The 24,436-nt window shown below is 40.0% G+C and overlaps 1 protein-coding gene across 2 annotated transcripts; it reads left to right on the forward strand.

Annotated features, from left to right (window-relative positions):
* Nucleotides 1-3,084: 3,084 nt before the first annotated feature.
* si:dkey-121b10.7 (heparan sulfate glucosamine 3-O-sulfotransferase 6) lies at nucleotides 3,085-18,025 on the forward strand. Of its 2 annotated transcripts, XM_081701466.1 has the most exons (3): nucleotides 3,085-4,056; nucleotides 8,392-8,665; nucleotides 15,242-15,617. In XM_081701466.1, exons 1-3 carry the CDS (start codon nucleotides 3,569-3,571, stop codon nucleotides 15,479-15,481), a joined length of 1,002 nt encoding a protein of 333 aa, XP_081557592.1. In that variant the 5' UTR covers nucleotides 3,085-3,568; the 3' UTR covers nucleotides 15,482-15,617. The 2 variants fall into 2 exon arrangements, with proteins under 2 accessions (XP_081557592.1, XP_026867570.1); XM_027011769.3 differs by lacking the exon at nucleotides 8,392-8,665 and having other exon boundaries at nucleotides 15,242-18,025.
* Nucleotides 18,026-24,436: the final 6,411 nt, after the last annotated feature.

Consider the following 24,436-nt stretch of genomic DNA (forward strand, 5'->3'; position numbering starts at 1 on the left):
AGAGAAGGATTGGGGGAAAGTGTTATTGACAGAAAAATCTAAATCTGAGAATTCTGGATCACAAATTATTTGAGAGATGCATAAAAAATAAAATGATTCTAGAGAAGTGTTTGATGCCATCTGTCAATCATGGTGGAGGAAATCCCATGACCTGGGGGTGCTTTGGTGGTGGTATAGTGGGAGATGTGCACAGGAAAAAAGAAGGCCATACCCTCTGGAGAGTGCTTGATTAGAGCCATTTTCATCCTATAACAGGACAATGACCCAAAACACACCAGCAAACTGTGCAAGAGCTATTTAGAGAAGAGGCAGTCAGCTGGTATTCTTACCATAATGGAGGGGCCAGCAGTCACTAGATTTTGTGTGCCTTTGGAGCAGTTGTGGGAGTATGTCTGGTATGAGGCAAGTACCCATCAAACCAAGACAGCATGAGGGAGATGCAGTGGCAAAATATCTTGCTTATTTTAACTAACTGACAGCTAGAATACCAATGGTCTGTAGGCAAATGGAAGATTTGACAAAAGCAAAGATTGAATGACAATTATTATTTCAAACAAATATTATTTCTAAGCTTGTCAATATATTAAATAGAATATCTATTCATTTTGCAACTTATTTGATTAATGAAATTGTGTGAGTTGGCATGGAAAATATATCTGGGTAACCCTAAACTTTTGACCAGTAATGTATATCCAAGCTTCTTGTTTAGCTAAGCTACTTTAGCTTTCATTATAACTTACATGTACAAAATTGTGACTTTTACTATGTATGTTAATGAAGTCATGACAAACTTTGAAAAATTTGAAATGTTTATGTTAAAATGTGGCATGGCCCTTACATAAACTATTACTATTTTACATATGATAGATATTCTTTTTATTTTTTTTAATTTTTTTATTTTTTTTAACTTAAACCCAGTATGCATTCCAATGATTTTAATAATATGAGTGATTACTTTACTTGGGTCTTATTTAATATATTTAAAGTATATGTATATATCCTTCTCACCAGAGTTCATGTAGAGTTGAGAGATTAGGCTGAACATTGTCTGAGGCAACGTAGCCACTATCCAGTATCTTCCACACTACACAGTGATAAACATTTCTCCTGTTATTTTTATTTGGTTTGGCAGGTTTTTAGAGATAGGTCATGTGCACACATGCCTGTGGAAAATCTCCCTCTCTCTCACTCCCTTTCTCTCTCTGAAGTGCAGTGCACCCTACACTATAGTTAGAGTTTACCACAAGGCTTCCACATGCTGCTCTGTGGAGAGGTTGGCTTTGCCACTGTACACCACTCCTCTAATGTGTTAACATGGCATAGACATCCAGGAAAATAACTTTAAAGAAAAGCATTTTATTTCTAGATTCTTACAATTCCAAACAAATGAACTAAAATATTATAGCGCATCTGTGTTTACATATAAAGTTGCATTGTGATATATCTATACTAATCAGTACATAAACAGTGTTTATTGTAGTATTTCCCTATTTGCAGTGCATTGTACAGTTTATTTTAGAAAATGATATTGCCTTATTTTTGAAGTTTATAAGGTGTTCCCCATAAACCTGATATGACTGAGGAATCAGAATAAGGTATATGTGTGTCTGAGTGTGTGTGCATGTGTGTGTGTTTGGCTACGCCTACAACACCTCTCAAGCTGTTGAAATAAGCTGTCCAGATGTGGATGAATGTAATTAGGGATTTTACACTCATTACTACAGGTGCTGTCATCAAAGAACATTGTCAGATCTAAGAACATTGGATAAGAATGAGTTTAAACTGACTTTCATAACAGTCAAATCTAAGCTTTAGGAAAGGAAGAGCAAGGCACACATCTATGAACGTTATTGTAACTAGTTTTAAAACCATTTGTAGATGTTTTCTTATTTTTGCCTAAGTGAAATTTCACACAAAAATGGTTCCCAGATCATTCAAAATAAAGAAGTTTCTATACAACATTTACATTCATGGAACAAGCTAGGAAATATTATCATGGGAAGTGCATTAAAGAAGTGTGCTCACATGGACCCAGTTGCATCCGTATTCTCATGATGGCAAGCTTTCAATATTCCATCAAAGGAAGCCACTCTTTGCCTTTCGGACAGAAAATACAAGCTAAGAATATAGGCCACAAATGGGCTTAAGTCTACCCAATTTAGGACTGGTTGTGGTTCACTCTGAACATGCCTAATGGAATGTTGAGTAGACACGCACACTGAAATGCATTTAGTAGAGCTTCTAATTGAAATGGCTCTCTGTCCGTGCCTAATCAGAAGCGAAGACTCTTTCGGTTTGGGCTTGCAGTACGTTATATTGCTATTAAAGATGTGACATTGTCCTACTTTATTTCTGACTAACAAGACATATTCCTTTTCTTATTTTTGGTTTTATTTTTTAGTTATAAAGTAGAAAGCCAATATTATGGCTCCCAATATTATGTCCTCCAAATTGTAGAACCATTGAGGTCTATGAGATTGTATGTTATAGAATTCTAGACCCTCAGTTTGACTTTAACTGTGAAGCTTGCTGAAACACCCTATCTGATTACTATAAGATCATTATTAGGAATCCTGACATAGGGTGGTCTGCGTTACTCATCTTCCATGGACACCAAAGTGTTTGGGCATTGCTTGCTTTTAGTCTGACCTCAGGCTCCACCTAGTCTGGGCTATAATCACACCTGTCTTAGAGTGTTAATTAGAGAGGAGAAGGAACTCTCTCTCTCTCTCTCTCTCTCTCTCTCTCTCTCTCTCTCTCTCTCTGTGTGTGTGTGTGTGTGTGTGTGTGTGTATACGTGCGCACATATGCAGAGTGAGTCACAGTGACGGAGGTTTCAAAGGTTAATGGACAGTTCAGAGACTATCCCAACTGACTGCACTGCCTTAGCGACAGGTGTCTCTCTACAGACTTGCGTGTGTGCGAGAATGTGCGACAGAGGGTGACCCCTTAAACTGACACAGACCACAAAGTTAAGGAAAGTACCAGTAAAGTACCCATCATAAAAATACCTCAAATAACATTTCACTTCCCCTGTTCAGTACATAGTGCATCATGGGACTGAACATTTTTATAGTAACACGCTTCATATTATTGGTATCAATGTCATAGTCATCTCACACTGCACATTTTGTAAAACATTTGTTAGCTGTTTGTACAACAAGTAGCGAGACATGAGGGGTGGAGATAAAACGAATGGGCGTGGAGAAGCACCAAAAACGGAAAGGCGCGCTGGAATGGTAACCTTGGCCACTCGAAGAACACCAGCGGCGACAGACGTACATCGCAGAGACGCGCTAACGACAAATCACTGTTAATGGCATTTAGCAAACCAGAGACACAGAAGACCCCGAAGCATAAACAAGACACCTGATATTGATCTTCAGCGCGAGATATGGCACTCTCCGTCAAAGGCGATGAATGTTTAGACACGTGACTGAGACTGTGCTTTCGTTTATAAATACCTATACGAAAGCATATTTTCATGTCAACAATTTTTAATTTTTAAAATCTTATACGGCATGATTCCAACGTTTGACAAATTACCTCTTGAGAAGGAAAGCTACCCATGGGATGTTGGTCAACAAGGTTCAACTTCGGACACCTGAAAGCGCAGTCTAAGGTGTCCGTGTTCTTCACGATGATAATTCTTTTCACCTATGTATTCTACTGTCTTACCGGATACTGCGATTTAATACCAAGTCCACTGCACGAACTCCAAAGTTTCAAAAACAAGCGTTACCCTGAGGAAGGAAGTAAACCTCAGCCGGTCGCGCCCTGGAACCGTTCGATTGTGCGCGACTTACCAGGGTCGAACCAAGACTTTTTATCGCAAAATGTGGAAGAGACGAATCACATTTACAGTGACAGTTACAACCTTTCGGTATTCAACAACTTTGGAAACAAAGAGTTTCCCCAGGCGATCATCATCGGCGTGAAAAAGGGTGGCACTAGGGCGCTTCTTGAGTTCCTGCGCGTGCACCCCGACGTCAGAGCGGTGGGTGCGGAGCCGCACTTCTTTGACAGATTCTACGAAAAAGGTCTTGAATGGTACAGGTGGGTCCGCGATTACCTTTGACATTTCGAAAGAGTTCTTGTAAAGGAAGCGTATCGGAAGGCTAGAGCATTTGTGTGTTGTTGTTTAGTTACGTTGTTTTTTCACCTTAATCACAACCCCCGCTTCTTTTTCAAATTGTTCGGCATGGCTTTAAAAAGAACACCACGTCTCTGGTTTCTTTCTTCAGGGCAGAGACTGGCAAGACGTTTTCGCTTTTTAAAAAAAAATAAATAAATATATATATATATATATATATATATATATATATATATATATATATATATATATATATATATAATTTATTTATTTATTTATTTTTTAGCAAACATGAAGTCAGCTAGACAACTGTTTGTGTGGCAGTAATGAGCTGCCCAACAGCTACAGCAAAATGTGGGTTTGCATATAAACGACATAAAACCTGCATGTTGTTCACAACATGGGCCCCTGCTTCATCTGGGGCTGAAAGGGCAGATGACAGAAAAACCTGCAGGAGAGTCCTGCACGTGAGTGTGGCAGTGAGTCACTTTCCCAGCATGCTACATGCAGCAGCTCACATCACACCTTTCTAATCCATTCTGAATGTCTGAAAACCTTTCTGTCACATCCAGAAACCTATGCTCACAGAATTAGGACGGAAGAACCACAACGTTTCCATTTTTAAATGTATTTATTTTTTATAGACCAAGGTTTTATGCCATCTATCTGATGTGTTTTCTGCCTTTGGCACACATTTTCATTACTCCAGCAAGTCTATAATTTAGCAGGAACAGGCTGGGGTATATGCTCAGTCGGAACCTCTGAAAGAAAGATCATAATGCCGTTTTTATGTGTTTTCATGTACAGATGGTAGGGCAATTCATCTTATTAACTGAGCTATTATGGGTTTTCCAGAGTCTGTGTGGGGTGTGTGTGTGTGTGTGTGTGTGTGTGTGTGTGTGTGTGTGTGTGTGTGTGCGCGTGCGTGTAAGGGTGCACATACATGTGTATAGGTGTGTTAAAAAGTGATCTGCAGGAATCTGGTTTAATGCACATTGGAGAAATGTCTGCTAATCACTGGTAACTGTTAAGTTTAAAAAATATATTTTTTTGTGGTAATGCAGCTTAGCTTTCTTTAGCATTTTTGTGCATGACTCCTACCATATTTTATTATGATGTCCTGGTATTACAGCATCTTTGGGTATGACAATCTGGTGTTATAGCATCTTTGGTTGACATCCTGGAATTACAGCATCTTTGGGTATGACATCCTGATATTACAGTATCTTTGAATATGACATCCTTGCATTACAGCACATCCTCTTTTTCAGCAGATAACTCTTCGCTTTTTTGCAGTCTTTGCTTTTCCCAGGTACCAAATGAATGATTGGGATTGGGGGAAAGTTGGGAGTGTGGAAAGCATCATTACTGGTGCAGCTTTTTCAGCACACTGTAAAATAATATTTGCTTTGTCATGGGACATTCATTTTATATATGTTGAATCCAAAAATCCACTATTCTTTTTTTTTTACTGTGGAGGATCATTCTTATGTTAAACGACCACTTTAGTGAGTTCAGTTCCTCTGTGATATTAGTGCATATGGTTTTAGGTGTGTTGACTCTGCCTGTGCCTTGTCATTCTACTCGGTTCATTAATATCTTGCCAGCAATCAGCAGAGCTTACTGTCTCATTGGTAGGACAATCACCTGCAAATAAAAGCGAACTGTTTACTGAACCACACCTCTCTCTGTATCTCTGTCTTTCTCTCTATCTTTCTCTCTGTCTTTTTCTCTCTCTCTCTCTCTGTCTGTCTCTCTCTCTCTCTCTCTCTCTCTCTCTCTCTCTCTCTCTCTCTCTCTCTCTCTCTCTCTCTCTCTCTCTGTCTCACTGTCTGTCTCTCAGTGGAATTCAACTGGCGCAGACCCAGAACAATAGTGATATAAATATTCAGTGCACTCTGAGTCTTATTTCAGTAATGATTGGGAGCTTTACTAGACACTGTGGAAACTGAGTCGAATTCAGGAAATTGTGGTGGCATGACCTTGTGCAGTAGTGTCTCACGCACACAGGCAACATACATACAGCTGTGCTATCATGTGCAGTAACTGGCTTGTGTCAACAAATATCTTTTGGGAGACCATAACCTGATGACAGTCTTGTCAATACCAGTAGAACTCTCTCTCTCTCTCTCTCTCTCTCTCTCTCTCTCTCTCTCTCTCTCTCTCTCTCTCTCTCTCTCTCTCTGTCTGTGTGTGTTTAATGAAAGGTAAGGTGTTGAGCTTGCTAGTTGTAAATTGGAATTAATAATAAAAACTTTAAGGGCTTGTTACACTTTAGCATAGGATAAAGAAAATGTCCATGCATATGTGTGTTTGTGTGTGTGTGTGAGGAGTTAAAGAGTATGATATTTCATAGTCAAATCATAAATTAGACACGTGCAGATCATTTGCCATGTCTCTGGGATGGGTGCTGACCAGAATATTTCAGGGGTTTTAAAACTAATGTGTGTGACTATGAATGACCAGCTCACTTTGCTGTTGCTATATTCATGCCTCTCAGAAAACTCCAGTAATAGTTTTCAAATCCCAAAGGGACATATTTGTGACAAGCTAGAATTAGGTAAGGTCCTTCATAGATGGCCAGAACACACCCGTTCTGTCTGGCTATCTCCTTCACCGAACATGGCTGTAAAACTACTCATCTTCTGTTTTCACGACTCCCATAAATTGCCAGCTGTTGTAAAAGTTATCTCCAGATCGATTTGGTGTGTGGTTCGGCTTCACATCGATCCCTCACTACCTGACTTTATTACACCACCGCCCTATGAGAGTTAATTAACCTGCGCATATTCAATCTTGTTGACAAGTGCCGTTGCCCTTATCAACTGTCAACGATGTTTGTTTATTATGGTGCTCTAAGGTGCTCAGTCATAAGAAACAGCATATTAAAATGGGTTTTATGTGTGTCTTTGTTGTGTTGTTGTATGTTAATTGTATGTTAATTGCCTTCTTGTCTTCAGAATGGGATAGGTTGATCCATGGTGTGTTCATTATAATGTAAATACTAAACAAATGCAAGGGGCTAAACAAAAATGCAAATGAATACCAGGTTAAACTCTAAAAGTTTATTCATTGCCTGTATTTTCACAGTCAAAGGTTATAAAGTATCATCTCAGGATACTCTTTGTTTTATATTTGATTTTACTTTCTCTGTTGAAAGTTCACAAAATTCAGTGGAATTATTCTTGTACACACAGAATTGTTCTGGAAAGCAACATGATTAACTGCACGTAAATATCTATAGATTTTCAATGTGGAGAAAAACCTACAGTCAAACAAGTAATCCATAATGTGACGTGACCACTTGATCTGCCTTTGCTCTGAATGATGCCTTATCGTACTACACTGCATGAATTGAAAGGAATCCTTTAAGTGCTGATACAAGCACTAGATTAATATGGATGCATAACATATAGTTTCGCTGTTATCAACATAAATTGACATGAACTCAACAGTGATGCATGGAGCTTTTGACCAGTCATTAGTGTGCTTCATGGTGACTGCAGTTCAGCTGAGATCTGATTGGCATTCAGGTGCTGAACTTGCGCTGAAATCTCTGGGCTGGGTTTTGTGGATTTGGAAATTGAATCGTAAGCTGCTTGGGTGAGTGTGGCTGGAACTGGCACATTGTACTGAGCAGGGTTCTGATGTAGAACAGGGGTGACTGCTTTCAAGCAAACTAGTCCTCCAGCTGCCCACACCACTCTTAATCATGAACTCCTCACCATCAAAGTTTGACAATTTCTGTAACTTGTGCATTACAGGATGGTTTAACTGTGTATTTGATGTGTGCTCATTTGTATTAGCATGTCCTTGCAGAATTCACTGATGTGGCAAAGCATTGATTGCCAGGAAGAGACCCTGGTCACTAATGTTAATTTAGTCATTGACTGATCAGGTTCATGGATGCTGAGGAGGAAAAAAAACGATCATCTTCCTTCCCCCTGTCCCCCATTTCACTCTATAGAGATAGATGGCTTGTCAATAGTAACGCTCAGACTCCATTAGCCATATATACCAGGAGAAGGAAATTTCATTGAACACTGTATGATACAATTAGGTATTATCTTATATGCCTAGAGATTATTACATTCCAGCAAACTGGAAATCAGGTGGAATTATAAGTGTTATAAGTTTTATGTTGTGTTTACAGAAGGTTATTTTGTAGTCAATCACAAGGTTATTAGGAGCTGAAATTCTAAGCGATGTAGCAAATGCTAACACCGCCAGCTCCACTTTAGTACATCAGTACACTGGGATTCATTTGTAACTCATTAAAAGCTTCTCCTTGTATTCAGATTCCAGAATGTCTTCAAACAAAAGGCGTCACCTCTGCCTGGCATGGATGCACATGGAGCACTACTGGCTGAGCCTGCACATGCTACACATGTCCATCACACCCATTCAGAAGGATCTATGGTGACTGTTACCATGGCTGAGGCCAAAGTGAGGTCACCTGGTCACAGAAACCTGGGTGGCAGGTTCTCTGAACTCACCTGTCTCGAACAGAGCCCTTGTCAGCGACCAGTCTGCTGTGACGGTTCTAGGCATCGAAACCTGTCTGATACGCAGGTTAGAAAAATCACATGTAAGCCAACCGCTAATGGCCATGATAATGGCAGCTATGGTGGTAGGTGGTCTCTGTTAATTGATACAGAAGTATAAAGGGGCCTTTCCCCACACCTTCCCCACCGTATCCACCTTAGTTTAGACCATACATACCTGCATCTTTCCTAAGGTCTCACTAAAATAGAAAGGGGCGTGAGAATGTTTTTCTTTCTTTCTTCTCTCTCTTTTTCTCTCACTCTCATCCTCCCTCTCTTTCTCTCTCTCTCTCCCTCTCTGGAACATACCTGTGTGAATTGCAGTGTAATGTACTGTATGTCTATGAGAAAAATGCTTCGCCGTGTCTGTGGTTGTAATTGTGTTTATGATGTGGTTAGAGCTTTATTTGGAAAATCACTGTCCAGGGCAGAACTCCCTCAAGAAGAAAGATTTACACTCGCTGTCTGCATACAAGAGGGTGGCAAACTCCTTGCTCCTAAATCATCTCTGGAAGCCTGTATTTAAGTAATGAATAGAAGTCAAAAATGCAAATACATAACTAGTCCCAGGCTGATCACCATCTCAATTTCTTGAAATTATTTTTTAACAGCTATTCTTTAGTCACACTGCCAGCCACTAAATATGACAAACCTCATATTTGTGAGGTACACTCTCCCTCACAGGGATACACACTGAAATCCAAACACTTTTTAACTGCATAATTACACAATTTTTGCTCTGTTTGTCTCTCTCTTTTTCTCTCTCTCTCTCACACACTTCCTCCCTCCTCTGTTTTAGCTACTGTGGACACATTTATTTCATGTGTAAAATGCATGGGCTTGCACACACCTCTGCACACACTGTGTCATCTGAATTTGAAAGATATTCAGATGGCATACTGCTTACTGACAGAACATAACAAGAACATCTACTAAATCACACACACAAACATACACACACACACACACACACACGCAGACTCTGGTTTTACGGCCTATAGTCGAAGAGATTTTTTTTTGCAGCTGGATGCAATCTTATTCCTCGCAGAAGCAGATTGTCCCATGCCTGGCTCCTGCCTGAGAGCTTTTCAAGGATGAGGGATCTCATAGGGTGGGCTTTTATCTCCAGCCAGTTAGTGGTTTCCTTCAGTCCACTTATACAATTTTATTATGTCACTGCATAGAGTGCCGGTTATGAATTCTGTGTGGGGAGCAGTTGCTCATTTATTCCTCAGAGTTATTTACTGTTGTTGTAATTACTGTATATTTTTAAAAATAGTATTCTATTTTAAATGTATTCTATTTCAATTACTGTAGTATTTCTACATGCTTCTTTTTCATGTCTCGACAATATGTTAGACATTATGTGGCTAAATGGACAGACGATTATGACTAGAAAATGAATAAATGTTTTGTTTCATTTTTGAGAGCACATTTCCATTACATATTTGTTTTTTAATGACCTAACTACAAATATACTTCAGGCATCTATTCTTAATTCTAAACATTTTTCAATGCAATACAATTCTGTTACTGTTTATAACAGATGCATATTCTCAGAATAGTTATTGACTGAAAAATGATATTAATGTCTGTATCCTACATGAGAAAAAGAAACTGCTCACTGTACCCAATGCTTGTTTGTGAGACCAAAAATAAGGTAATTAAGAACTTTAGACAGGAAGAGGAAATGAAGATCAGAAAGGAATAATGGGATGTCCTTCCTCAGGATCTGAGAGCTGTTGTCAGGTTTTTGTTTATGAAAAAATTCATATCACATGTGAAATGCATGGGTGTCAAAATGTGCACAATTTTGTTATGTTAGACTCTCATGGGCAAACCTAGTTAGTTATTACTAGCAGGACTATAAAGGCATGTCTATGATTGTGAAGAGATAGACATAGATAGATAGATAGATAGATAGATAGATAGATAGATAGATAGATAGATAGATAGATAGATAGATAGATAGATAGATAGATAGATAGATAGATAGATAGATAGATAGATAGATAGATAGATAGATAGATAGATATGAGTCATTGTTATCAGATTTGAGACGTCATGATGTTGTGACTTGGTATTATGAAGAAGAAATGGTCACTGTTTACGTCTAACTCTGATTATCTTTCTAGGGGCTGTGGTCAGTGTTGCTGATTCAGAGATTATCCCTGTCTCTCCACTACAGAGATAGACAACACACACCCACACACACGTACACGCATAAATTACACACTCCCATACATACAGAGCAGCCTTAGAGTAGCACTGATAGCTACAGATTTTCCCATAAGATAGAAAATCAGGGGGCAATTAGAGATACACACACACACACACACACACACACACCTAAACATATAAACTGCCCCACTGTCATTAAGTATGCCATTTTATAATGAATCACTGTGTTGTGCAGCGCTACCAATGTCAGTCTCTTTTAGCCCTCTGAACCCTTAGTCTATTTCTTGCATGTCTGTGTTTCTCCATCTCTGTTTCCAAGATACTGGAATGCAAAGTGGGCACACACACACACACACACACACACACACACACACCCACAGACACACAAACACACATGCACACATGCACTCCCATGCATCCAGACTGTCATTATGGCTGCAGTAGTGTCTTCTGTGAACTGATGACACAGTTCCTGAGGCTTGCATTCTGCAGCCTAATGTTAGGTGCCCACTACCCCCTCATAATCACTGTACTAGCCCATGCCCAAACCCAGGGTGACTCAAAGGTTCCAATGGAGCTTCTAATGCTGACCCAGTCTTGTCCATTAGGCCCTTTGTGTCCCTTTGTGAACCATGTGTTCTCATGTCTAAACAATCCCCCCTCCCATACATGTAAGTGTCTTTTTTACAACCCTTAGCTTGTTGCACTTCCCAAGGGCTCCAGAACCTTCCATTTGCCTGTATAATGACAAGCCTGTGTTCTCTGGAGTTCACTTCCAGCGCGGAGTGCACTCAGCCTGATTCCATGTTTACACAAGCTGTTTTTGAAGGCTTTCGGCTGGTTTCTAAAGAGATAATGAAGGAGAGCATTTCTAATTGGGAAGGCTCCTGCAGTGAGGGTATGTCCTGGTGAGTAGTGCGCTGCGTTCCAAATGACACGCCACGGAGGCCATTTCACACTACTACTTCTCAGTGATCTTATTTTCTGAGAAAATGGAGGAATCTGCATTAGGCACTGTGGGAAACATTTTGACATGGCTGTGTGTGTTGTGTATGTTGTGCTGAGTGTGTGCTTATCTGTGTGTGCTGCTTAATGTATGCAGTAAAGTTTAGTATATTGTTCATTATAGTCTATTCGTTATGGGGACACTAGCTAAGCAAGCACAGCAGTATTTTCAATAACTGCGAAATTTGTGTGAGTGTGTAGGTGGATGTGCACGCTTGCTTTTGGGGTGGGGTGGGGGGGTACATAAAGCATCCTGTTTGTTACACCTGAAAGTCCTGTTGCTATATCTTAAGGTTAATACCATTTTTCCCCCTAATAGCATAGGGCACGACTTCCTGTATAAGCCCAGCTGTTTCCTATCTGAGGTACATTACTGCCAGATGTGGGACAGATCTCTGTGGGGAGCATCCTGTGGCACTGCAGCTAGCCAAGCATCAGACATCCAGGGGTGTGCTGTCTGGATTTGTTCCTCTGATTTACAAAAAAAAAAAAAGGACCACCATTAGATTACCCATGGGTGCATTAGTCCATCCAAATAGTTAAGGATTCATTGTACAGCAACTAGATTGTGTGGACAGTTCACACTATCAGTCTATGCGGGTGTCTGTACTGTTTTGATGTATTTATGGGAGCCGGTTGTTTTGCCCCCTTCCCACCCCAAAAAGGCAGTAATTGTGTGTGCCTGTGTGTATGTGTGCGTATGAGTGTTGTTTTAATGGAACATGATTTATAGCCAGCCTGATTGCTTTCCTCTAGTAAGCAATGTGGCAGATTTTCAAATTCTTAAAAAGTTTTTAAGCTGTAGTTAGCCAAAAGAGGCCCTAATGAGAGTTTATTCAAAATGTCAGGACTGTGCGGGCAGACAATGCTGCTCTTTTAAGAACCATCTTAGTTCCAGATACTGAAAGTTTTGTGAACAGGTGCTACGTTGTTGAAATCAAAAGTATAGTTAGAACTTTTACTCTCAGACACACAAATCAACAGTGTTTATGCTACATGTTTATTAGCCTTTTTAATACTATATTAAATAATTATTTATTCAGACTACCGTCCACTGATGGCCACCCACTTGGCTACGGCTATTAGGCAGCGAGCTAGCTGACAGCCAGACTTCATGCTGATAAACACATCCGTGCACATCCTAGCATTCCCCACATGCTAAAGGCTAATGTTGCACAATGTGTGATGAAAACACACATTTGATTGGCATTTCTCTGGCAGAGCTGCAGGTGTGCATAACTGGTATAAGAAATATCCAAATAAGCGTGAAAAGCCAGGTAATAAAGAGAGCATTTGGTGATGATGAAACGGGGACTGATTGTTTTTTTCTTTTTTTTAATCGTGGGTCTTTTTAGCTTTGAAGATGAAGTGCTGCGACGGGTGAGTGCACAGACCTTTCCAGAGCTGGCAGCGCCCAAACTATTCTTTGATTACAAGCCAGCTCTCGCGAATGTAAACATGATGTCAGCGGACGAGCGCCACTACAGCCAGCTCCATCATGGATTCCATTACCTTGATTACACTGAATTAAACACGCACTTAGCCATGTGTACTAATGCACAACTAAATAGAGCTTCTTAAGACACGGAGCTGGGAATGAAAACACGAACTCGTTAACCGCGATGCTGTGAACCCAAACTGTCTACTGTCGATCAAGACACAAGCACTCTATAAAACATAACACTGCGTGTGCAGGAGGGGACATCTCCGGTGTTAAGTGGGTACACAGTTTAGGAATTGCCTTCTACAACAGATTCAGGATTAGCAGTGGAGTGCCCAGATAAACCAGATTTAGCCTGAAGTAGTGTTAGTCCAATCCCTGATAGGACTCTGTTATACGCTACTACTCTTTGATCCGAACTACGACTCCTGGGATTTTTCTTCTTGTGATGATCCTAAAAGGAGGTCTCACAAAGTAATATGATTCATTTTAGAGCTTTGTATGAACCTCATGGCATTGCCGGTTAACCTCAGAGCCGGAAAGGGAGAAGAGAGATAGAGAGAGATAGAGAGAGAGAGACTTCTTGCCACAATCAAGAGCCAGACCAGTCAACCAGGAGCTAATATACTACACATGCTCACCATGGAAATAACGAGACAACACAAAAGAACCTTATTTATTTATTTATTTTGTGGACGTTGGAGCTAGAAAACCTTTGTAGGATATCTAAAAAAAAAAATCTTATGCTAAGATAAATAGTTAATCGTTAAATTACGAGAATGTTTGTTTTTATAGACCCTTTTAAGCATTATTAATACTTCTATAATAAACAATAAATATGGTTTTAAAAAACATTTCAAAGTTACCTTGTAGCTTATAAAATATTGTGTTAAATACCTAATAAAAGTGTCTAAAACATAAAAACAAATAAGGCACCTTGTCTACAGTTGTGGAGACAAACAGGAAAAGAGAAGGAAGCAGGGGGTACTCCTCAGACGGGGAGCCCTTGGTCCCAGCAGTCTTCATCTTCCCACTCAGCGTGGGAGGCCCATGACCCTCAGTGCTTTTGTCGAGCTTAGAGACTGGGGGCAAACGTTTTCGCTGGATTGAAGACAGCTTCCTGTCCTCAGATTGCATCCTTGACCACTGTAACAGGCGAGGCAAGACTGGTCTCAGATAAGTGCCAACAGGACCTTGGAGAGAGCATTCATAAGACCCATGAAGGAAGTCCCTCCGGAAATGACTGCTAAGAGATTATTGAGGTTTTGTGGTTTTCTCCTTAAAACCAACCAGACGTTTCTCTTCTATCTGCTTAGGCTTGTTTCACAAGCATGCTTATTTAATGAAGTGAATGGCCATGTTTATGTAATAATCCTTGAAAAGGCTTTTCAAGGGTTATTATAATAAGACTGAATAACTCAAGTCTGAGTTATCTGCTTCTTGGAAATTTATTAATAAAAGTAAGATTAATATTTTTGTCTTGTAATGAGATAAAATTCATAACATGGCAAAGAATGATAGTTGGGACTGGGGACAGCTGTGAAATGGCTCAGCAATCACATCTAATGAAGCTGTTGTTTTTTTTCAGTGTGTTTTCACATATACTAAGGTAAAGCTAAGCAAGCTGTTAATTTGTGGGTGAGATCACTTATAAGATGTGTAACTCCTCAATTTCTGGTCCTTTTAATACCGTCAATTATTAAATATTTGATCAAATACATATGGCCTTTTGAAGGAGTCTTGTCAATGTCCATTGCCATGAGCAATGAGCATTCCAGTCTACACTTCTGATAATGGCAACAGTTGAAATATTTGAACATACTTTGTTATTATATCTAAAATTGAGACATTTCCCATGGGACCCTAAATCCTTAAATATGTTTTGCTATGTAAAGTAGTTAAAAAGTATCCAGTACTTCATGGAACGTCTTAATGATTCAGATCTACATATTCTTATTTTGATCTCTTTTGTCACAGGAATATAATGCCTCGTACTTTGGAAGGACAAATCACCATGGAGAAGACACCCAGCTACTTTGTCACGCGAGAAGCCCCTCGTCGTGTCTATGCCATGAGCCGCCACACAAAACTCATCGTGGTGGTTCGCGATCCCGTCACCCGGGCTATCTCCGACTACACCCAGACACTTTCCAAAAGCCCCAGCCTGCCTTCATTCCAGGACCTGGTGTTCCGGAACTCCAGCACGGGCCTCATTGACACAGCTTGGAGTGCCGTGCGGATCGGCATCTATGCCAAGCACCTGGAGAACTGGCTCCGCTTCTTCCCGCTCTCTCGCCTACTCTTCGTCAGCGGTGAGAGGCTCGTGACGGACCCGGCTGGCGAGATGGGGCATGTGCAGGACTTCCTGGGCTTGAAGAGAGTAGTCACCAATAAACACTTCTACTTCAACCAGACCAAAGGCTTCCCCTGTTTGAAGAAGCCCGAGGGTGGCAGCAGGCCCAGGTGCCTGGGAAAGTCGAAAGGCCGTGCTCATCCCCACATCCCAGCTGAGGTGCTGCTCAGACTGAGGGACTTCTACAGACCTTTCAATCTAAAATTCTACCAGATGACAGGCCAGGACTTTGGCTGGGAATAAAAGGCTATTGAATGCAGCATGTGATAGCAAGCTGCTTTTTTCACATTCAGTTGATCATAAATGTCAACACCACACCAAAAGCTATTAAGTTAATGATATTTTTATTATGACTAGTCAGTCATAGATGCAGCTTGTGGTTAGTAATACTACAGTACGGCTGGAATGGTGGTAGCATAGTGACCTTTTTTTTAAATACAGCAGATATAGAGCAATCTGTTTGTTCATTGATGGAGTCAAATTTTTATGTGTTTTATGTAAAATGTAAATCACCCATTCTCTTCACCTCAGCATTCAGTGCCTGATCTTCCCTTTTTAAAATCTTTAGGTTTACCCTAAAGTTTCAACCACAAGTCTCCAGTTTCAATCTGTTTTAACCTTCTATGTACATGGGACCAGTCAGATTCTGTAACGAGGAGGCTAAGCAGGATGCGGTGACGAGTCGCATTAAACATGTTTATTTACACACGTAACACTCAACGTAGCTCGCAGGCTATCATATCAAAACACCGAAAACAGTAATACATAGACTCTAGACTTTTATACACACAGACTAATGAAACAACGAGGAGCAGGTGTGGAACACAGGAGGGGCGTGGCCACACTGACGAACACACACGCACACGAGGAGACGTTCGGGATGGGGGTGGGGGGTACCGTGACAGATTCCACTATGATTTCAGTGAAATTTAATAGCATCTAGATACTTCTGCTGAGCTCTTAGGTTTAAGGCTACCTTTGCATCAATACAAAATAGTTATAGAGACCAGTAGAGCATTTAACTAGGTCAGGAACCTAAAACGTATGCCTTTATTTTCCAAAATGTGCCATCTGTTAAGATATATATGTTATAGTGTGACTTTTAAAAAAAAGCTGGTCTTAAATGAGTGTACAGGGATAATAAACTATTCCATTTTCCTCCCTTCACTCTTATGGGTGAATGTTCAGTGAATTCAGTGTAAAATTCACCTCATAACTGCCATATCTCTGTTAATGCTTGGTCTGTGGCTCTAGGACGGCACAACCCTTTTCTATATCAGACGTGGGCCAAACCAATGAGCACATTTGGTAGCTATGATCCAACCACCATTACGTAATGAATTCGGGCCAGTTAAGGCTGTAAGAATTTCAGTTAAGTTCAGACCGCTTTTCTTCTGGAGCAGGGGTGCCCAACTTCATTCCTGAATGACTAGAGTCCAGCACAATTTAGCGAGTTCCTCTCAGCCTCAGATGATTTATGTCACCAGGTAACAGCCAGGTTTAGTAGGTGTTAGGACAGGTATGTCATCAGGTAACAGCCAAGATTAGTAGGTGTGTTCACACAGGAAAATGACTGAACTGATGGATTCCAGGCCTCTAAGGCAAAAGCCTGTTCTAAAAGTTCTGATCTTCTGTTTATGTTTACCTGTTTCATTGTCATATAAGAAAGACATTTGGTTGAGTCTAAAGTTTATGTATCTGTTAGCATTCTATTACACCATTGCCTGATTTTTAATAGCCCTGAGGAGCCATTCAGATTTTACATGCCCTTTCCTTTTGATATTTGCATTTTCTTTTCTCTAAATTTGATTCTGTAGTCTTCCTTAATAAGTGCAGTGTCCAAACGTTCTAAAGGTTTAAAAGATGTTATTAAAATAAGCTTTTAAGGTGAAAAAAAAAAGTGTTCTACCAATGACTTAAGAAAAATATAATTTGAAGGCGCAATAACGAGAAAGTTCATGTTTTATTAGCAGCCGCACAGTATTGGCCACATCTGATCATATGTCTGTCCACAAAGTTCATCTGCATGACCAAGGTAACATTAAAAACCTTTTACACTTTCATTTGATATCACATTCACTCACTCTTAATGGGTTCTGAACTTGAGTGGGAAATTTCGCCTACTGCGTGATTAAGATTTTTCATCTTGTAAAAGGGTGGATACAAGACTATGCCTTATTTTAATGCCAGACTGCCAGTTTATAACGTGCTTGTTTGCTGTACATTTATTATTTATATGTTAAAAAAAATATGGTGGATGTTTTCCACATGTAATTCTGCCTTTGACTGAACAGACTTGTTCTGGTTTTATTCACCTTTTCAGATCCACTATTAATGATAGAGGTTTGAATAATAATTTATATTGTCTATGATGCAAGTTTTTGTTTAAATAAACATCTGACATTTAATAGCTTGTTATATTACTCATATGTTATATTTAAATTATTTTATTAGGTACAGTATTATAATATACAATCATCGGATACTTTATTATAAGCATCTAACCTCATAACAGCACAATTCATCAGCTGCTTTCTGTTCACCATGGGCCAGAGAACCCAGGACTGCTCATTAATTCATTCATTCACCTCCTAACACAGGACAACTCCTCATTAATTCATTCACCTTGTAACACAGGACAACTGCTCATTCATTCATTCACCTCCTAACACAGGGCCACTCCACATTCATTCATTCCCTTCTTAACACAGGACTGCTCCTCATGTATTTGGTGAAGCATCATAGTAATGGATTGTACCATCAAAGGAGCTCATGCGTCTTTTCCAGTTCAGTGTTTGATTCACATGGCTGTTACCCATCCTAGCGTGTTTAAGAGAAAGTGAGTTCAAGGCAAAGCTAGACATGGCTAAATCTGAAGTTAACGTGGTGAGAAGAAACTCTCCGATGTGTGTGCAATCAATTTATGGGGGTCACCGGAGACCTTTGGCATGGCAATGTTTGACCTATGACCCCGTGGACTACCCCCATGCCAATGTCGAATTAAATCGTCGACCACCAGAGTTCTGCATGCTGCTCTCGAAGCAGTAACCTTACACATCTTCGTAGGCACCACCAGACCATGGGAAAGACCCTGATCAATAACTGTCGGTTTTAGTTTATGGTCATACCGCCAGATCCCTATATACACCACATCCCAGTGGTAGAATGATTTAACCAAGGTCAAGAGGGCTGGCTCAACCTGCATCAAATATTATTTAACTGATTTATATCACAATACACCCATACAATACACTGGATTAGAAAACTATGAAGGGAGACATTTTAGCATGGGAGACATGTTTTTAAACACCACAGTATCATTAATCTTTTCATTATTGAATTTTAAAAAATCTGTAATATTGCAAAAGATTGATGAAATTTAATTTAATATTTTATGTATGAGAGAAAATGTCTCTCTCTCTCTCTCACTCTCTCTCTCTCTCTGATTCGAGGGATTAGAGGAATGTATTTGGGAGATTTCTTCGTGTAAAGTTCTCTTTGTCTTGCCCTCTTCTTCACCAGGCTCTGAAAGCTGAGATGTGATCCCATAATGGAGCTGACTGGATGCATTCAGAGCCAGTACTATTGATATGTAAACAAGTCAGAGTTTAGACTCCTTGTATAAATGACTTGTTTTGTGTGTGTGTGTGTGTGTGTGTGTGTGTGCGTGTGCGTATCTTTTCCCATTATGCTTCATTTTGAGGAAACTATACAGTCAGGTTAGGCTAATGATTAATGAGTAACCAAAGATTCTCTGTCTATGCTAGTAAATACAATACATCTCAATCTTGGTATGGGTATATATTATAACTATAACCAGAACTACATATTAGAAGCACATTATTCCTCCATGAGTTTCCACTAAGGATTTTTTTTTTTTTTTGGTTAATCTGGCTATCACTGACTAGGATTTGTAAAGGATTATGAGTGTTGAAATCCCTCCTTCAGATTATACCAATTCTGCTCTTTTGGACAAAAAGATTGGTGACCCATGGAGTGAGGGTCAAGCATAGCTACAGACTTGCAGAAGTCGTTGAGTATCAGTGTTCAGTTATGCGTGATGCAGTCAGGGCTCCTAATCGGACGAGGCTTGGTTTCCTTTTGCCTGTTTCACAGGACAATTCCTGCGATTAAAACTAGCAGCAGTGGCTGTTCACACTGAACAATGTTCTTAGTGTTGAATAACCACCTGCAGTCCAGCTGGGCACAAATTAATACTGTATTCACTAAACACACAAAAACATATACAGATGCATGTGTGACTGGTTCTATGGAGGCCTCCCATGTATCCCTGTGGCTAACTACCGTGATAACTTAGTTTAAATCCAACCTGAACCATAGCCTCAAAAACCACATTGAAACATCTTTTGGCTTTTGTAGTTTGTTAAAAATTCTATTAAAAAAACACACAAAAAGACACATAACATCAGAATATAATTCCAGGAATATTTTGTAGATTAAAAGAACACACACAAGCACTCTTTCTCTCTCTTCTATCTCTCTAAAACAATGTAACAACTGCATATCTTTGTCTGTTATTCTTTCACTATAGTCTCTCTCTCTCTCTCTCTCTCTCTCTCTCTCTCTCTCTCCATCTCTTGCTCTCTCTGTCTGTCTGTCTGTCTCACTCTCTTTCTGTGGGGTCTGATAGGATCAGGGGTCAGCGGTGAAAGTGCATTGCCCACCACCTCTCCCTGATCGCCATCATAACTCACATCCTCTACTCCTCAGCTATTCTCAGGAAGAGGTTGTGCCTCTCTATCAGGACTCTGTCAGGACTCCTTGACCAGCATGGCATGCTCAGGACAGGACTCAGTCAGCTAATTCCGATGTGCCACCCTCTGTAATCTCAGAATCCTGATCAACTGAGACTTGTTTTACAAATTAATGGCATCTGATTACAATTAAATGTCAGGTGCAGTATATTCATTTTTGTGTATGTGTTGGATTGTGACATTTTCATATATAGTTATATCATACAAACCTTTTCATACTCACAGTTTGCAGTTTGTTATGTTACTTAATGTGGATGAAGTAAGCTCTTACAAAGAGTAGCTTTTTCATAGACTGGCCTTTTGGTTCAAATTCTATCTTGAGAATCACAGTGACTCTCATACAGGAATGTCACCTGAGCAACCATGACAGCTGCTGACCTTTCACCCTGGTGCATAACAGTGTTGGGGTTGAAAAGAACTGCCTGTAGTAGGACACTGTAATATACAGAGCCACTAACACATGCCAGTCAGACAAACCACAATAAGTCTGTTAGGCACATTTCTGTTTTGACATGAGGAATGTAAGGAGTTTAGGATTTTAATCACAGTGTGGTAATATTTAAAGTGAAAGCAGCTACCAGTGACAGAAAGACAAGGGCATGAACCATGAACAAGTCCTTAAATAAGACATTGTTTGAAACATCGGCTATTTCCTTTCAACTATTTGACTTTCAGCTCCAGGAACCGTTTCATTGGTGAGCAACAGCAGTATAACCCAGCTGGTGTTTGTGACAGGAGCCAGGGGAGGTTTCAATTCTGTTAGCTAGAAAAATTGGGCTCAGCCATTATAGTAACCAGTAAAAGCTCCAGTTCCACTTGTAGCCTGACAGACAGCTGACGCAGAACCCCTCAACAACTAAAGCATCAGAGAAACCAAGTGTTAGATAAATGGAGTTTGGAACCCTGACAGCCATTGAAAGGAATTTTAGGAACCTTAAATGGAGTTTCATCATTTTTTTCTTCCCCGATGGTTTTCTGCATGAGGGCCATATGTTGGGAGCACTAGCCAGATGTCAAACAGTTCTAGAAAGCCAATTTTCTTTCTTCCATATATAATATAAGGTTTCTTTCTGCAGTGGCTTGTAATTAAACAATGTGTTGGCAGGACTAAAAAAAACAACTCATGCTGCTTCATAGGAAACAATTGCAGTCACATTTTCTTTGTAATTAAGCAAAAAGCCGATCAAAAGGAAAAGGAAACATCTTTATTGTAAGGCTGTGCCAAGCCAGTGGGTTTATATTCATACTGGATCTCTGCTGGTGCTGTTTTTTTCTGTAGTGTTGTTATTGCGTCAAGCTTATGTATTTGTGTGTGTGTGTGTGTGTGTGTGTGTGTGTGTGTGTGTGTGTGTGTGTGTGTGTGTGTGTGTGTGTGTGAGGGAGGGCGGGAGTCCCAGGCAAGTTTTTTCCTCACTGGCTGGGTGCCTCTTCTGCTTGTGTGTTGGGTGGTGTGGTGCTCTACGTCTGCTCACTGCCTGTGCATGCTGCACTGGAACGGTCGTGACACAGCACTGAAGTGAAGGAAAGAGAAAGGGACACTCCCAGAAGTGAAACTGATTAGCTGCAGCTCAAAAGCAAAGAGAACAGGGTGACATTTTAACAGGTGCAACGTACTGTCGACGCATACACACCAAACTCCTTAACTGAACAGAGTTTCCATAGCAGGGCTTTATATAGCAATAGAAGCAGACAGAGGAAATAGGAAGAAGGAGAAGGGAGAAAGGGCTGAACCAATCAAAAGGTGTAAAAGGGGGTGGTGGCATGGTCCTAATGCAGACATGCTGTCCAGTGACCCTGAGGGTTGGCTAAATGACCCTTAACCAGGCTTGGACATGCTTCTATAGTTACCCATGACCTTTGACATCATATCAAAAGCTTGCTCTTGTCCGAGAGCCCTGGCATGGATGATAACGAGATCCAAGAAGGCTGTCTGTTCAGATTTGTTAAGAAAGGGCATAGCAGACAATAGCTGTTTCAGATTGTTCTATGGCCATGGTTAAGTATTTTAGTTCCCTTTTGTGTGTGTATGTGTGTGTGTGTGTGTGTGTGTGTGTGTGTGTGTGTTTGTGTAAATTCAGAACAAAAGCTATAGCCCTTATGTACCTTGTCCACATATTAAACCCCTCTTTGTCTTCTCACTACACCCTGCTAAGGGGACAAGGACACATAATTTTGAACTCCTCCTATAATAATACACAGTACCACAGCCCTGAGTAAAGCAGTGCATGTACAGTTCCATGGTTACTGTGAAGTGTGGAGCTGTAGCCCCACTGCAGCTGCAGGCCCAGCGACCAGGGACCCCGAACCTTTCTATTTCTACATTTTCTTCCAACCAAGTGGGGCAGTGAAGACCCAAGTTTAAGTTGTAGTGTTCTCCATCTTCATAGCAAAGCCCCTTGTGTTGACTTAATCCCTACAATACTAAGGTCACACGCCAAATTCTCTTTAAAGTCTGATGGATACACGTGAACACTGTAGAAGGGAATCCAACATGGGACATCCTACTGAAGCACAAGCTGAAGATCATAATTAACTGTCCAGAACTGTCCAGTTGTAATGCACCACTACTACTATTTACTTAAACTGTGCCAATGACACCATACATACAAACATTAAACACACACACACACACACACACACACACACACACACACACACACACACACACACACACATTTATATATATAATGAAAGGTCTAAATCATAGATCAATGAAACTCTATAAGACCATGCTATATTCAGTTTTCTGTGGGCTTTCTTGTGTGTGTGTGTGTGTGTGTGTGTGTGTGTGTGTGTGTGTGTGTGTGTGCACGCGCGTCCATCCAGAGAACTATGGCCCTCTGACTTTTGACAGTTACTACTGCAGCAAATACACCAGTGTCATTTTCTGGGCTACATTTATTCCTCTTCATAGAAATGAACCATTGTCTTTTGATATGTTAATTAACTATGTCTCTAAAAAGCAATTTAAAATAGCAGATTTTTTGATGTTTAAAGATCTATGCCAGAAGGAATTCCTTTATTTGGTCATATACAAAGTAAAATGAAATGCCTCTCTTTGCATATACAACCTTCATTGCAAGCTGGGGTCAGAGCACAGGGTCAGCCATTATACAGCACCCCTGGAGCCAAGGGGGTTAAAGGCATTGCTTGAGGGCCCATCAATGGCTGCACAACAGAGCCAGGATTCAAACCCACAATCGGTATCCCAAAAATCCACCAGGCTACCACTGCCCCAGCATATACACACATACATACACAACATACACATATTTAATCTATGTACAGGAGTAAGTGTACATTTCTAGTGACTATATATTGTATACTATGCATGTAAAGTCACTAAAAATTCTCTGTCACATAGAGCTTTGTAGAAATACATTATATAAAGTATATAACTATAAAGAAATTAATCAGTGTTTCTGTGACCACTGAAATCACAACACTTATTTATTCCTACAAAAATGCATTAGAGATTCATTTCAGAATGAGACATACCTTCAGGGATGGATCCACCTCACACACACAAGGCCTTATTTGATATTAAACTGTTATTTTGGGATCTGTAGAAGGTCACATATTTGAACCGCTACAGAACGGAGTTCAGTTACAAAGTGCTTGCATTCTGGAACCAATAAGAGAATCAAATCATTCTAGATCCAGTGTGCATGTTTGCACACCATGAGGAGCAGAGGGAATTGCTAGAAATTAAAGTGTATATCAGGTTTGCATCTATATCACTCACACATTCGCTCTCACTCTCTCTCTCTTTCATATCACACACACACACACACACACACACACACACACACACACACACCTCATCTCCATTAAACTAAATATTACAATATGCCTTGTAATACTTTTTTCCTTATGATATATAGACTTACATGTACCCAGTGCTTATTGAAAGTATACATTTTAGTAAATTTATTATTTATTGTAAAAAGAAATATATATACCTTGAGAAGAATCATATAGGTTTCATTTTTTTCAGATGTAAACTTTAAGTGTAAAATACACTATTTCAGTAAAAATAGTTAA

This window comes from Electrophorus electricus, chromosome 18, assembly GCF_041902795.1.
Source record: "Electrophorus electricus isolate QZ-2024a chromosome 18, ASM4190279v1, whole genome shotgun sequence".
NCBI lineage: Eukaryota > Metazoa > Chordata > Actinopteri > Gymnotiformes > Gymnotidae > Electrophorus > Electrophorus electricus.